Below are 16,646 nucleotides of genomic sequence, written 5' to 3'. Positions count from 1 at the left end.
GCTTTTTCCTCTCCGCCAGCAGCTCTACAGTCGGGGCATTGGAGTATTTTCTGTCGCCTTCCAGGATGGAGTCCACCAGTTGTTGCCTGGCCACCCTCTCTTCCCTATCTCTGATTGCCTTATAGGCTATGATCTCTCCTCTAATCACAGCCTTCAGTGCCTCCCAAAACGTGGAGGGTGAGACCTCCCCATTTTGGTTGCTACCAACGTAATCGCCTATGGCCTGCAATGATTTTTGGCAGAAGGCCGTGTTGGCCAGGTGGTCCGTTTCCAGCCTCCACTTGGGGAGTTGGGCACGGCCTGTCTCTAACCTCACATCCATGTAGTGTCGGAGCGTGGTGTAGTATTCCGCTTCCGTGATCCTTGAAAGCACCGATTTCCCCACTGCAAAGAAGTCGATACAGGTGTACACCTTGTGCACTTGTGAAAAGTATGAGAATTTCTTTTCTCCCGGGTGCAGGAACCTCCATGGGTCCACCACCCCCATCTGCTCCATAAATGCTCCTAGTTCCTGAGCCATGCCAGTCTTTTCCCCTATTCTGGGGTTCGATCAGTCAGTCAGTGGGTCCTGCTTGCGTTAAAGTCGCCTCCCATGATCAGTCGGTGTGTGTCAAGGTCGGGGATTTCTGCCATGGTCTTCTTTATCAATTCTGTGTCGTCTCAGTTGGGAATGTACACGTTTACCAGTACGACCGATGCCCCTTCCAGGACACCGCTGACCATGACATACCATCCCCCTGGGTCCGTAACTGTCTTGGTTTCTGTAAACCTCATCCTTTGGTTAATTAGTATTGCTATCCCTCTAGCCCTCGTCCCGTAACATGAATGGTACATCTGTCCCACCCAGCTCTTCCTTACCAGCAGTCAGTCCTTCTCCCTCAGGTGCGTCTCTTAATGCAGATTATGTCCGCTTTTAGGCCTCTTCGGTGGGCGAAGACTCTGACTTTTCACTGGGCCGTTGAGTCCCCTTACGTTCAATACAAGAAGAATAAAAGTGATGTGAGAAAAGTTTTTTTCAGGCAAAGGATGATTGGAGTCTAAAACTAATTTCCTGAGATTGTGGTGGAGGCAGGTTCAATCGAGGTATTCCAAGGAGAATTAGATTGCTATCTGAAAAGAAAGAATGTGTAAGGTAACAGGGTAACATAGAACATAGAACGTTACAGCGCAGTACAGGCCCTTCGGCCCTCGATGTTGCGCCGACCTGTGAAACCACTCTAAAGCCCATCTACACTATTCCCTTATTGTCCATATGTCTATCCAATGACCATTTGAATGTCCTTAGTGTTGGCGAGTCCACTACTGTTGCAGGCAGGGCATTCCACGCCCTTACTACTCTCCAAGTAAAGAACCTACCTCTGACATCTGTCTTATATCTATCTCCCCTCAATTTAAAGGTATGTCCCCTCGTGCTAGACATCACCATCCGAGGAAAAAGGCTCTCACTGTCCACCCTATCCAATCCTCTGATCATCTTGTATGCCTCAATTAAGTCACCTCTTAACCTTCTTCTCTCTAACAAAAACAGCCTCAAGTCCCTCAGCCTTTCCTCATAAGATCTTCCCTCCATACCAGGCAACATTCTGGTAAATCTCCTCTGCACCCTTTCCAATGCTTCCACATCCTTCCTATAATGCGGCGACCAGAATTGCACGCAATACTCCAAATGCGGCCGCACCTGAGTGTTGTATAGCTGCAACGTGACCTCATGGCTCCTAAACTCAATCCCTCTACCAATAAAAGCTAACACACCGTACGCCTTCTTAACAACCCTCTCAACCTGGGTGGCAACTTTCAGGGATCTATGTACATGGAAACCGAGATCTCTCTGCTCATCCACACTGCCAAGAATCTTACCATTAGCCCAGTACTCAGTCTTCCTGTTATTCCTTCCAAAATGAATCACCTCACACTTTTCTGCATTAAACTCCATTTGCCACCTCTCAGCCCAGCGCTACAACTTATCTATGTCCCTCTGTAACTTGTAACATCCTTCCGCATTGTCCACAACAACTTTAGTGTCATCTGCAAATTTACTCACCCATCCTTCTACCTCCTCCAGGTCATTTATAAAAATGACAAACAGCAGTGGCCCCAAAACAGATCCTTGTGGTACACCACTAGTAACTGGACTCCAGTCTGAACATTTCCCATCAACCACCACTCTTTGTCTTCTTGCAGCTAGCCAATTTCTGATCCAAACTGCTAAATCACCCTGAATCCCATGCCTCCGTATTTTCTGCAGTAGTCTACCGTGGGGAACCTTATCAAACGCTTTACTGAAATCCATATACACCACATCAACTGCTTTACCCTCATCCACCTGTTTGGTCACCTTCTCAAAGAACTCTATAAGGTTTGTGAGGCACGACCTACCCTTCACAAAACCTTGTTGACTATCTCTAATCAAATTATTCCTTTCCAGATGATTATACATCCTATCTCTTATAAACCTTTCCAAGATTTTTCCCACAACAGAAGTAAGGCGCACTGGTCTATAGTTGCCGGGGTTATCTCTACTCCCCTTCTTGAACAAGGGGACAACATTTGCTATCCTCCAGTCTTCTGGCACTATTCCTGTAGACAAAGATGACTTAAAGATCAAGGCCAAAGGCTCAGCAATCTCCCCCCTAGCTTCCCAGAGAATCCTAGGATAAATCCCATCCAGCCGAGGTGACTTATCTACTTTCACACTTTCCAGAATTGCTAACACCTCCTCCTTATGAACCTCAAGCCCTCCTAGTCTAGTAGCCTGAATCTCAGTATTCTCCTCAACCACATTGTCTTTTTCCTGTGTGAATACTGACGAAAAATATTCATTTAGCACCTCTCCTATCTCCTCGGACTCCAAGCACAACCTCCCACTACTGTCCTTGACTGGCCCTACTCTTACCCTAGTCATTCTTTTATTCCTGACATACCTATAGAAAGCTTTAGGGTTATCCTTGATCCTACCTACCAAAGACTTCTCATGTCCCCTCCTGGCTCTTCTTAGCTCTCTCTTTAGGTCCTTCCTAGCTAACTGGTAACTCTCGAGCGCCCTAACTTAACCTTCATGTCTCATGTTTACATAAGTCTCCTTCTTCCTCTTGACAAGTGTTTCGACTGCTTTAGTAAACCACGGTTCCCTCACTCGACCACTTCCTCCCTGCCTGACAGATACATACTTATCAAGGACACGCAGTAGCTGTTCCTTGAACAAGCTCCACATTTCCATTGTGCCCATCCCCTGCAGTTTTCCTCTCCATCCGATATATCGTAAGTCTTGCCTCATCACATCATAATTTCCTTTCCCCCAGATATAACTCTTGCCCTGCAGTATATACCTATCCCTTTCCATCACTAAAGTAAACGTAATCGAATTGTGGTCACTATCACCTACCTCCAAATCTAACACCTGTCCTGGTTCATTACCCAGTACCAAATCCAATATTGCCTCGCCTTTCGTTGGCCTACCTACATACTGTGTCAGGAAACCCTCCTGCACACAATGGACAAAACGGACCCATAGTACTCGAACTATAGCGCTTCCAGTCAATATTTGGAAAGTTAAAGTCCCCCATAACAACTACCCTGTTGCTTTCGCTCCTATCCAGAATCATCTTTGCAAGGGGAATGAGGTTAGGTAGAATATTCTTTCAGAGAGCCAGTGCAGACGCGATGGGCTGAATGGCCTCCTTCTACACTGTAGGAATTCAATGGAAAATGGTTATACTCTCCATTACTGGAGATGGTCATTGCCTTGGACCTGTGAGGCTCGAAAGTTACTTGTCGGCCATGTTGGAATTGCTAGAGCGGGTGGGTTGAGTGGGAGAGGGTTTGTTTGGGAGGGGGTGACTGGGCAGCGAAGGGGTTGGTTTGGAGGGGATGATTGGGCAGGGAAGGGGTTGACTCGGAGGGCGTGACTGGGTAGGAAAGGGGTTGGTTTGGGAGAGTGGGACGGGGCAGAGGAGGGGTTGGTTAGGACGGGGTGACTGGGCGAGTGAGGGGTTAGTTTAGGGAGGTGACTGGGCAGGGAGGGGTTGATTGTGAGGGTGGAACTGGGTGGGGGGATGGGTTGGTTGGGACGGCGGGACTGGGTGGGGGTATGGGTTGGTTGGGAGGGCGGGACGATGGGTTGGTTGGGAGGGTGGGATAGGGTGGGGGGATGGGTTGGTGTTATAACCTGCCTACTTACCATTGGCTCAGGACTAATGACTATCCCACAATCCTGTGGGAGTATGAGCTTCAATGAGGGGGGCGGAGAAACCACTAGTAAACTCCTAGTATAAATAAAGCTGGCCAGTTCAGGAACCAGCAGGAAGGGGTATGTAGCAAGGGAAGTTACTGCTACTGTTATGTATATATGTTATAGTAAATAAATGTTATTACTTTGTATCCTTAAAAATCATGCTGGATTCTTCGTGGCCCTTACAAAACTGGCGACAAGGATGGGATTAGAGGGGGAATCCTCGGGTCCACCGGCCGTGGATGTACAACCGTTGCGCCGTTCATCACGGAAGCACCGGTCTCCGTCTTGTTACACGCCGCCTGATCCAGCGCCGCGTGCAAATGGTGTCCGGCCTGCGGCCAAACGAGTCCGACGCCCTCCTTCGCCAGGGTCTTTGGTGGATTCCTTGGACTTTGGGGGGGGAAGGGATGTTATAACCTGCCTACTTACCATTGGCTGGGGACTAATGACTATCCCACAATCCTGTGGGAGTATGAGCTTCCCCAATGAGGGGGGCGGAGAAACTCCTAGTATAAATAAAGCTGGCCAGTTCAGGAACCAGCAGGAAGGAGTATGTAGCAAGGGAAGTTACTGCTACTGTTATGTATATATGTTATAGTAAATAAATGTTATTACTTTGTATCCTTAAAACTCGTGCTGGATTCTTCGTGGCCCTTACAAAAGTTGGTTGGGAGGGCGGGGGGGTGGGTTGGTTGGGCGAGCAGGACTGGGTGGGGGGATGAGTTGGTTGGGAGGGCGGGACTGGGTGGGGGGATGGGTTGGTTGGGAGGGCGGGGGGTGGGTTGGTTGGGAGGGCGGGACTGGGTGGGGGGGTTGGTTGGGAGGGCGGTACTGGGTGGGGGGGTTGGTTGGGAGGGCGGGACTGGGTGGGAGGGGATGGGTTGGTTGGGAGGGCGGGGGGTGGGTTGGTTGTGAGGACGGGACTGGGTGCAGGAGAGGTTCATTTGGGAGTGTGTGACCGGGTGGGTAAACGGTCGGTTTCGGAGGGGCTGACTGGGCAGGTGAGCGGTTGGTTTGGGAGGGGGTGACTGGGTGGGTGAACGGTCGGTTTCGGAGGGGCTGACTGGCCAGGTGAGCGGTTGGTTTGGGAGGGAGTCACTGCGGGGGAGGGGTTGGTTGGGAGGGGGTGACTGGGTGGGAGAGCGGTCGGTTTCGGAGGGGCTGACTGGGCAGGTGAGCGGTTGGTTTGGGAGGGGGTCACTGCGGGGGAGGGGTTGGTTGGGAGGGGGTGACTGGGTGGGAGAGCGGTCGGTTTGGGAGGGTAGGATTCAACGGAGGAGGGGTTTGTTTGGGAGGGGTGACTGGGTGTAGGAGGGGTTGGTTGGGAGGGTGGGACTGGGTGGGGAAGGGCTCGAGTTGAGACTGGGTGGGGAGGGGAATGGTAGGCACGATAGGACTGGGAGGGTTGTGTTGGTTCAGGAGGGTTGGACTGAGCTGGGGAGTGGTTGGTTTGGAAGGGGATGACTGAGCAGAGGAGGAGTTTGTTTGGGGGGGTGGGATTGGGCCTAGGAGGGATTGGTTTGGGTGATTGGGACTGAATGGGGGACGGGTTGGTTTGGGAGGGTTGGGACTGGGCGGCGAGGGGTTGTATTGGGTGGGTGTCATGAGTGGATTGGCAAATTTTGGGGAGGGTGGCAGCTGGGATGAGCAAATGATGTGTGAGGTTTCAAATCTCTCTGGATAAAGATGGCTGTTCATGGCTCTCACTATTCCCATAGTTACTGAGGAAAAATCCAAAAGAACGACTGGGTTGCTGTGGGAGGGGCTCGTGCGAAGTCAAAGAACACTCCCTGTTTCAAAACATTAACTTCAAACGGATGGAAGCAGGAATGGTGAAGCCTCCGTTCGTACCTGATGTGAGTTACGATCCTCATTTCCAAACTTCCCTCCCTTTTTCAGGAGTAAATGAAGGTAAATGGCCTTTCAGCAAGAACAGAGAATGATGGTGTGTGGACAGAGAATGATGGTGTGTGGACAGAGAATGATGGTGTGTGGACAGAGAATGATGGTGTGTGGACAGAGAATGATGGTGTGTGGACAGAGAATGATGCTGTGTGGACAGAGAATGATGCTGTGTGGACAGAGAATGATGCTGTGTGGACAGAGAATGATGCTGTGTGGACAGAGAATGATGCTGTGTGGACAGAGAATGATGCTGTGTGGACAGAGAATGATGCTGTGTGGACAGAGAATGATGCTGTGTGGACAGAGAATGATGCTGTGTGGACAGAGAATGATGCTGTGTGGACAGAGAATGATGCTGTGTGGACAGAGAATGATGCTGTGTGGACAGAGAATGATGCTGTGTGGACAGAGAATGATGCTGTGTGGACAGAGAATGATGCTGTGTGGAGAAGAGCGAGCAAGGCATAGGATTGGTGAGCAGGAGGAGGATGGGAGAGGATTGGGAGTGGAGGAGACTAGGAATACAAGACTGTATTGAGTGGGTAGGGAATGGGGAGGGGGCAGAGAGAGAACTTGGGTTGGAGGAAGGTCAGGGAGTGGGGAGCAGAGTGGGGGAAGGAATTGGGGTGGGGGCAGAGATTGGTGAAGAGGGTAGAGTGGAAGTCAGAGTGGCGTTTCCAGGAGCATAGCAGAGGGTGGGGGGTTTAGAGGGGAGCTGAGAAGGTGCCAGTTGGAGAGCAGAAAGATAGTGATGTTGGGAGGTAGAAGAGATGGGCAGAGGGTGGGAGTCAGCTCGAAATCGGATGGTAGGTGAGGGAAGGGGCATTTTATTTTACTGTCTTCATAAACAGGATGGGGCTTCACTGGCGAGGTCAAAATTTATTGCCCATCCCTAATTGCCCTTCAGTTTGTGGTGGTGAGCCGCCACCTTGAACTGCTGCAGTCCCTGTGGTGTTAGGGAGGGAATTCCAGCATTTTGGCCCAGCGACAGTGAAGGAATGGAGATATATTTTGAAGTTAGGGTGATGAGTGACTTGAAGGGGACCTCAGGGGTGGGGGGAGGACAGGTCCACCATGCCACTCCTAGATCGTGTGTACCCATAACAGGGGCAACTTCCTCTCCTGCCTGTCTGTCGCATCGACCACCCATAACTCCCACTGACCTTGGCAGCCTCTGGCCATGTGGCTGATTGGGAACTAGCAATCCTACTAAAGTGAGAACTTCACAGCTCCCAAGTGGATTCCAGTGGGTAGGCGTGCCATATCGCAGGTGAGAGTTAATGCCTAGCGTCGCAGTCAGACCGTGACGCCTGGACACTTTGCCTGAACACTGGAGGCCTCAACACCACAGACGCTGCAGCCACCACCCAAACACCAATGGGCTGGGCCTCGGCACATGGGACACTACCGCAACCAGAGGGTGGGTGTGTCCACCGGTACGCGAAGCTGCGTCCAGTCGAGGTTACCAATGGGTCTGGTATCCAGGGGCCCTGGCTGCGGCCGGGGGTTGTGGGCAGAGTGGGTTGGATGGCACCCATGATGGATGAGGGGGCCAGCAATGGGAGACTGGAAGGCCTTGAGGGTGGAAGCCATCATTGGTTGTCTGTCCCTCACCCCCTCTAATTCCTTACAATATTACACGAATTGGATGATATCTTGGACCCCGCGAAGCCTGCCCTTACAGCGCTGCTGGCTGGCCAGGCAGCCAGACGCCGGAGAATGCGGCGGCAGCACCGTTGACAGACGCCCGAGGCTCTGGCCCCACTCCACATCCTGAGGACCCGGGCCACCCATTAGGCAGGGGAGGGACATAGAGTAGCAGCCTGGCGAAGGCCCAAGGTGTATAGGTGTAGCTGGTCCTTCGAACAGATGACGGACAGGGTGTGCCGCAGGAGGCTCCGCCTCAACAAGCAGACAGTGCGGCAACTGTGCCATGTCCTTGCAGATACCCACTTCTGGTCTTCGTCAAGAACATCGTAGCCCTGAACCTTTATGCCTCAGGATTATACCAATGCTCGAGCGGTACTTGTGCAGCATATCACAAGCTACAGCCCACACAAGTATATCCGTGAAGTCACGGCTGCCCTGTTTACCCAGGCAGCTAACTATATAAACTTTGCCCTGGACCAAGCCCAAAAAGATGCCCGGGCAGCATAATTCTCCGCCATCGCCAGGATGCACCAGGTCTACGGGATAATAGATGGCACGCATGTCGCCTTCCATGCCACTTAGGTGTGACCACCACATGAGATCACGTGTGTGCACACTTCCCAGGGAGTGTACATGACCGCTACATCCTGGGACAGTTGGACATCCCCGGCCTCTTCGAGGACCACTCCAGGATGGCCAGTTGGCTCTTGGGGGATAAGGGGTACTAGCTTAGGACCTTGCTAATGGCGCCAATACGGAGACTGGTGACCGATTCGGAAGCGCGATACAAGGCCAGCTGGGCTGTCATTGAATGCTGCATAGGACTGCTTAAAATATGTTTCCAATGCCTCAACCGCTCTGGTGGTGGACTGCAGTACACCCCTCAGTGGGTCGCTCTCTTTGTGGTGGTCTGCTGTGCCCACCACAACCTGACGCATCAGCAGGGCAACGTACTGGAGGTGGTGGAGAAGCCCGGGTGGACCTCTGGGATCAGCTGGACGATGGAGGACAGGTGCCAATGGTGAGCCAGGAAGGCGAGAAAGGTCCTCATCCTCACCTGCTTCAAATGGGATCTGGCTTTGTCTCTGACATCGCACCCCCTGATCGCACGCCACCGCCCCCCCCCCCACCTCACTGTCCCATCAAACCGGTTTCTCCCATCCACTACCTGGCCCGCCTCACCTTCTCCCACCTATTTCAAAAACATATTCGGACTTCCTACCACAGGTAGAATAATTTCGCACTTCTGGGCACGATTTTATGGCTCCGTTGCACTTAAGCGAGAGCGTGACGAGGCCATTAATTCACAGGAGTGGCCCAAAATGAGAACCGCACCAGGCACCGATCTGTTTCCGATCTAACCGGCTCGCTCCAATTGGCGAAATCAGGAACCCGCCACAGTGTGTTGAGAAACCTGTCGGATGTGGGTGGTGAGGGATACAACCTGACTGACTATACCTGCGGGAAGTGCACCCAACTCCAGCTCCTCAAAGACTGTGTTAGGGAACTGGAGCTAAAGCTGGATGAACTTCGGATCATCCGGGAGGCAGAGGGGGGGATAGAGGAGAGTTACAGGGAGGTAGCCACACCCAAGGTACAGGACAAGAGTAGCTGGGTTACAGTCGGGAAAGAAAACAAACAGGCAGACAGTGCAGGGATCCATCGTGGCCGTTCCCCTTCAAAACAAGTATACCGTTTTGGATACTGTTGGGGGGGATGACCTACCGGGGGAAGGCCCTAGCGGCCAGGTCTCTGGCACTGAGTCTGGCTCTGGGGCTCAGAAGGGAAGGGGGGAGAATAGAAAAGCAATAGTTGTAGGAGATTAAATGGTTAGGGGACTAGATAGGAGATTCTGTGGTCGCGAGCGAGAATCCCGGAAGGTATGTTGCCTCCCGGGTGCCAGGGATGTCTCGGATCGTGTCTTCAGGATCCTTAAGGGAGAGGGTGAGCAGCCAGAAGTCGTGGTGCACATTGGTACCAACGACGTAGGTAGGAAAAGGGGTGTGGAGGTAATAAACGAGTTTAGGGAGTTAGGCTGGAAGTTAAAAGCCAGGACAGACAGAGTTGTCATCTCTGGTTTGTTGCCGATGCCACGTGATAGCGAGGCTAGGAATAGGGCGAGAGTGCAGCTGAACACGTGGCTGCAGGAATGGTGTAGGAGGGAGGGCTTCAGGTATTTGGATAATTGGAGCGCATTCTGGGGAAGGTGGGACCTGTACAAGCAGGACGGGTTGCATCTGAACCAGAGGGGCACCAATATCCTGGGAGGGAGGTTTTCTAGTACACTTCGGGAGGGTTTAAACTAATTTGGCCCCTGAATGGGAATCGGATTTTTAGTCCAGCAACTAAGGTAGCCGATATTCAGGACGCCAAAGCGTGTAGTGAGGCAGTGGGGAAGGGAACACTGACAAAGGAGAGTACTTGCAGGCACGGAGATGGGTTGAAGTGTGTATACTTCAACGCAAGAAGCATCAGGAATAAGGTGGGTGAACTTACGGCATGGATCGGTACTTGGGACTACGATGTGGTGGCCATCACGGAAACTTGGATAGAAGAGGGGCAGAAATGGTTGTTGGAGGTCCCTGGTTATAGATGTTTCAATAAGATTAGGGAGGGTGGTAAAAGAGGTGGGGGGGCGGGGGGTGGCATTGTTAATTAGAGATAGTATAACAGCTGCAGAAAGGCAGTTCGAGGATTATCTGCCTACTGAGGTAGCATGGGTTGAAGTCAGAAATAGGAAAGGAGCAGTCACCTTTTCGGAGTTTTCTATAGGCCCCCCAATAGTAGCAGAGATTGGGAAACAGATTTTGGAAAGGTGCAGAAGTCACAGGGTAGTAGTCACGGGTGACTTTAACTTCCCAAACATTGAGTGGAAACTCTTTAGATCAAATAGTTTGGATGGGGTGGTGTTTGTGCAGTGTGTCCAGGAAGCTTTTCGAACACAGTATGTAGATTTTCCGACCAGAGAGGAGGCAATATTGGATTTGATACTTGGTAATGAACCAGGGCAAGTGATAGACTTGTTAGTCTGGGAACATTTTGGAGATAGTGACCACAATTCTGTGACTTTCACTTTAGTAATGCGGAGGGATAGGTGCGTGCAACAGGGCAAGGTTTACAATTGGGGGAAGGGTAAATATGATGTTGTCAGACAAGAATTGAAGTGCATAAGTTGGGAACATAGGCTGTCAGGGAAGGACACAAGTGAAATGTGGAACTTGTTCAAGGAACAGGTACTACGTGTCCTTGATATGTATGTCCCTGTCAGGCAGGGAAGAGATGGTCGAGTGGGGGAACCATGGTTGACAAGAGAGGTTGAATGTCTTGTTAAGAGGAAGAAGGAGACTTATGTAAGGCTGAGGAAACACGGCTCAGACAGGGCGCTGGAGGGATACAAGATAGCCAGGAGAGAACTGAAGAAAGGGATTAGGAAAGCTAAGAGAGGCCATGAACAATCTTTGGCGGGTAGGATCAAGGAAAACCCCAAGGCCTTTTACACAGATGTGAGAAATATGAGAATGACTAGAGCGAGGGTAGGTCCGATCAAGGACAGTAGCGGGAGATTGTGTATTGAGTCTGAAGAGATAGGAGAGGTCTTGAACGAGTACTTTTCTTCTGTATTTACAAATGAGAGGGGCGATATTGTTGGAGAGGACAGTGTGAAACAGACTGGTAAGCTCGGAGAAATACTTGTTAGGAAGGAAGATGTGTTGGGCATTTTGAAAAACTTGAGGATAGACAAATCCCCCGGGCCTGACGAGATATATCCAAGGATTCTATGGGAAGCAAGAGATGAAATTACAGAGCCGTTGGCAATTATCTTTTCGTCCTCACTGTCAACAGGGATGGTACCAGGGGATTGGAGAGTGGCCTGTTCAAAAAAGGGACGAGGGATAACCCTGGGAATTACAGGCCAGTTAGTCTTACTTCGGTGGTAGGCAAAGTAATGGAAAGAGTACTGAAGGATAGGATTTCTGAGCATCTGGAAAGACACTGCTTGATTAGGGATAGTCAGCACGGATTTGTGAGGGGTAGGTCTTGCCTTACAAGTCTTATTGAATTCTTTGAGGAGGTGACTAAGCATGTGGATGAAGGTAAAGCAGTGGATGTAGTGTACATGGATTTTAGTAAGGCATTTAAGGTTCCCCATGGTAGGCTTATGCAGAAAGTAAGGAGGCATGGGATAGTGGGAAATTTGGCCAGATGGATAACAAACTGGCTAACCGATAGAAGTCAGAGAGTGGTGGTGGATGGCAAATATTCAGCCTGGATCCCAGTTACCAGTGGCGTACCGCAGGGATCAGTTCTGGGTCCTCTGCTGTTTGTGATTTTCATTAATGACTTGGATGAGGGAGTTGAAGGGTGGGTCAGTAAATTTTCAGATTGGTGGAGTTGTGGATAGTGAGGAGGGCTGTTGTCGGCTGCAAAGTGACATAGATAGGATGCAGAGTTGGGCTGAGAAGTGGCAGATGGAGTTGAACCCTGAAAAGTGTGTGGTTGTCCATTTTGGAAGGACAAATATGAATGCGGAATACAGGGTTAACGGTAGAGTTCTTGGCAATGTGGAGGAGCAGAGAGATCTTGGGGTCTATGTTCATGCATCTTTGAAAGTTGCCACTCAAGTGGATAGAGCTGTGAAGAAGGCCTATGGTGTACTAGCGTTCATTAACAGGGATTGATTTTAAGAGCAGTGAGGTGATGATGCAGCTGTACAAAACTTTGGTAAGGCCACATTTGGAGTACAACAAAGAAATGTACAGCACAGGTACAGGCCCTTCGGCCCTCCAAGCCCGTGCCGACCATGCTGCCCGACTAAACTACAATCTTCTACACTTCCTGGGTCCCTATCCCTCTATTCCCATCCTATTCATGTATTTGTCAAGATGCCCCTTAAATGTCACTATCGTCCCTGCTTCCACCACCTCCTCCGGTAGCGAGTTCCAGGCACCCACTACCCTCTGCGTAAAAAACTTGCCTCGTACATCTACTCTGAACCTTGCCCCTCTCACCTTAAACCTATGCCCCCTAGTAATTGACCCCTCTACCCTGGGGAAAAGCCTCTGACTATCCACTCTGTCTATGCCCCTCATAATTTTGTAGACCTCTATCAGGTCTCCCTCAACCTCCTTCGTTCCAGTGAGAACAAACCGAGTTTATTCAACCGCTCCTCATAGCTAATGCCCTCCATACCAGGCAACATTCTGGTAAATCTCTTCTGCACCCTCTCTAAAGCCTCCACATCCTTCTGGTAGTGTGGCGACCAGAATTGAACACTATCCTCCAAGTGTGGCCTAACGAAGGTTCTATACAGCTGCAACATGACTTGCCAATTCTTATACTCAATGCCCCGGCCAATGAAGGCAAGCATGCCGTATGCCTTCTTGACTACCTTCTCCACCTGTGTTGCCACTTTCAATGACCTGTGGACCTGTACTCCTAGATCTCTTTGACTTTCAATACTCTTGAGGGTTCTACCATTCACTGTATATTCCCTACCTGCATTAGACCTTCCAAAATGTATTACCTCACATTTGTCCGGATTAAAGTCCATCTGCCATCTCTCCGCCCAAGTCTCCAAACAATCTAAATCCTGCTGTATCCTCTGACAGTCCTCATCGCTGTCCGCAATTCCACCAACCTTTGTGTCGTCTGCAAACGTACTAATCAGACCAGGTACATTTTCCTCCAAATCATTTATATATACTACAAAGAGCAAAGGTCCCAGCACTGATCCCTGTGGAACACCACTGGTCACAGCCCTCCAATTAGAAAAGCATCCTTCCATTGCTGCTACTCTGCCTTCTATGACCTAGCCAGTTCTGTATCCACCTTGCCAGCTCACCCCTGATCCCGTGTGACTTCACCTTTTGTACTAGTCTACCATGAGGGACCTTGTCAAAGGCCTTACTGAAGTCCATATAGACAACATCCACTGCCCTACCTGCATCAATCATCTTAGTGACCTCCTCAAAAAACTCTATCAAGTTAGTGAGACACGACCTCCCCTTCACAAAACCATGCTGCCTCTCACTAATACGTCCATTTGCTTCCAAATGGGAGTAGATCCTGTCTCGAAGAATTCTCTCCAGTAATTTCCCTACCACTGAAGTAAGGCTCACCGGCCTGTAGTTCCCTGGATTATCCTTGCTACCCTTCTTAAACAGAGGAACAACATTGGCTATTCTCCAGTCCTCCGGGACATCCCCTGAAGACAGTGAGGATCCAAAGATTTCTACTTATCTACCTTAATATTTTTTAAGACACCCAACACCTCGTCCTTTTGGATCTCAATGTGACCCAGGCTATCTACACACCCTTCTCCAGACTCAGCATCTACCAATTTTTTCTCTTTGGTGAATACTGATGCAAAGTATGCATTTAGTACCTCGCCCATTTCCTCTGGCTCCGCACATAGATTCCCTTGCCTATCCTTCAGTGGGCCAACCCTTTCCCTGGCTACCCTCTTGCTTTTTATGTACGTGTAAAAAGCCTTGGGATTTTCCTTAACCCTATTTGCCAATGACTTTTCGTGACCCCTTCTAGCCCTCCTGACTCCTTGCTTAAGTTCCTTCCTACTTTCCTTATATTCCACACAGGCTTTGTCTGTTCCCAGCCTTTTACCCCTGACAAATGCCTCCTTTTTCTTTTTGACGAGGCCTACAATATCTCTCGTTATCCAAGGTTCCCGAAAATTGCCGTATTTATCCTTCTTCCTCACAGGAACATGCCGGTCCTGAATTCCTTTCAACTGACACTTGAAAGCCTCCCACATGTCAGATGTTGATTTGCCCTCAAACATCCGCCTCCAATCTATGTTCTTCAGTTCCCGCCTCATATTGTTATAATTAGCCTTTCCCCAATTTTGCACATTCATCCTAGGACCACTCTTATCCTTGTCCACCAGTACTTTAAAACTTACTGAATTGTGGTCACTGTTACCGAAATGCTCCCCTACTGAAACATCTACCACCTGGCCGGGCTCATTCCCCAATACCAGGTCCAGTACCGCCCCTTCCCTAGTTGGACTGTCTACATATTGTTTTAAGAAGCCCTCCTGGATGCTCCTTACAAACTCCGCCCCGTCTAAGCCCCTGGCACTAAGTGAGTCCCAGTCAATATTGGGGAAGTTGAAGTCTCCCATCACCACAACCCTGTTGTTTTTACTCTTTTCCAAAATCTGTCTACCTATCTGCTCCTCTATCTCCCGCTGGCTGTTGGGAGGCCTGTAGTATACCCCCAACATTGTGACTGCACCCTTCTTATTCCTGATCTCTACCCATATAGCCTCACTGCCCTCTGAGGTGTCCTCCCGCAGTACAGATGTGATATTCTCCCGAACCAGTAGCGCAACTCCGCCTCCCCTTTTACATCCCCCTCTATCCCGCCTGAAACATCTAAATCCTGGAACGTTTAGCTGCCAATCCTGCCCTTCCCTCAACCAGGTCTCTGTAATGGCAACAGCATCATAGTTCCAAGTACTAATCCAAGCTCTAAGTTCATCTGCCTTACCCGTAATACTTCTTGCATTAAAACATATGCACTTCAGGCCACCAGACCCGCTGTGTTCAGCAACTTCTCCCTGTCTGCTCTGCCTCAGAGCCCCACTGTCCTATTCCCTCGTTCTCCCTCAATGCTCTCACCTTCTGACCTATTGCTCCCGTGCCCACTGTGTACAGTTCTGGTCGCCTCATTTTAGGAAGGATGTGGAAGCTTTGGAAAAGGTGCAAAGGAGATTTACCAGGATGTTGCCTGGAATGGAGAGTAGGTTTTACGAGGAAAAGTTGACGGTGCTAGGCCTTTTCTCATTAGAACGGAGAAGGATGAGGGGCGACTTGATAGAGGTTTATAAGATGATCAGGGGAATAGATAGAGTAGACAGTCAGAGACTTTTTCCCCGGGTGGAACAAACCATTACAAGGGGACATAAATTTAAGGTGAATGGTGGAAGATATAGGGGGGATGTCAGAGGTAGGTTCTTTACCCAGAGAGCAGTGGGGGCATGGAATGCACTGCCTGTCGAAGTAGTTGAGTTGGAAACATTAGGGACCTTCAAGCAGCTATTGGATAGGTACATGGATTACGGTAGAATGATATAGTGTAGATTAATTTGTTCTTAAGGGCAGCATGGTAGCATTGTGGATAGCAGAATTGCTTCACAGCTCCAGGGTCCCAGGTTCGATTCTGGCTTGGGTCACTGTCTGTGCGGAGACTGCACATCCTCCCCGTGTGTGCGTGGGTTTCCTCCGGGTGCTCCGGTTTCCTCCCACAGTCCAAAGATGTGCAGGTTAGGTAGATTGGCCATGCTAAATTGCCCTTAGTGTCCAAAATTGCCCTTAGTGTTGGGTGGAGGTGTTGATCTTGGGTAGGGTGCTCTTTCCAGGAGCCGGTGCAGACTCAATGGGTCAAATGGCCTCCTCCTGCACTGTAAATTCCATGATAATCTATGATTAATCTAGGACAAAGGTCCGGCACAACACCGTGGGCCAAAGGGCCTGTTATGTGCTGTATTTTTCTATGTTCTATGTTCTAAACCAATAATCACCACTTAAGGCCAAACTCCATACAATTAACAGGAATGACCCCCTAGCTCACAGCCTTCTGTGATCTAACCGCCAAGTGGTCATCCGAGCGGCGATTAGTACTCTTTTTTTTTAAACGTGAAGCTGTCAGAAGGGCTGCTGCCGGTACCCGAGGAGCTGAGTAGCATCCTCGCTCACGGTCAATGAGCCCGGGGCACTGGGGCTGCTGCCCCAGGATGTACAGGCGTCGTCGGTCTATCGGACAGATGATGGACAGCGCATGCCGCAGATGGACCCCCTCAGCAAGGAGATGGTGCGGTACCTGTGCCATATCCTCGTGG

At 50.2% G+C, this 16,646-nt stretch overlaps 1 protein-coding gene across 1 annotated transcript in view; it reads left to right on the top strand.

Annotated features, from left to right (window-relative positions):
- LOC140427371 (G protein-coupled receptor kinase 6-like) overlaps positions 1–16,646 on the top strand; it is a 256,903-nt gene that overhangs the window by 196,252 nt on the left and 44,005 nt on the right. Inside the window, exon 12 of the mRNA XM_072512918.1 lies at positions 5,950–6,087. Within this exon, the coding sequence (XP_072369019.1) occupies positions 5,950–6,087 (138 nt within the window). The remainder of the gene's footprint in view (positions 1–5,949; positions 6,088–16,646) is intronic.

The sequence above is a fragment of the Scyliorhinus torazame genome, chromosome 7 (assembly GCF_047496885.1).
Source record: "Scyliorhinus torazame isolate Kashiwa2021f chromosome 7, sScyTor2.1, whole genome shotgun sequence".
NCBI classification, from domain to species: domain Eukaryota; kingdom Metazoa; phylum Chordata; class Chondrichthyes; order Carcharhiniformes; family Scyliorhinidae; genus Scyliorhinus; species Scyliorhinus torazame.
The sequence above is the reverse complement of the archived record's forward strand: the minus strand, read 5'-3'. Positions and strand labels throughout refer to the sequence as shown.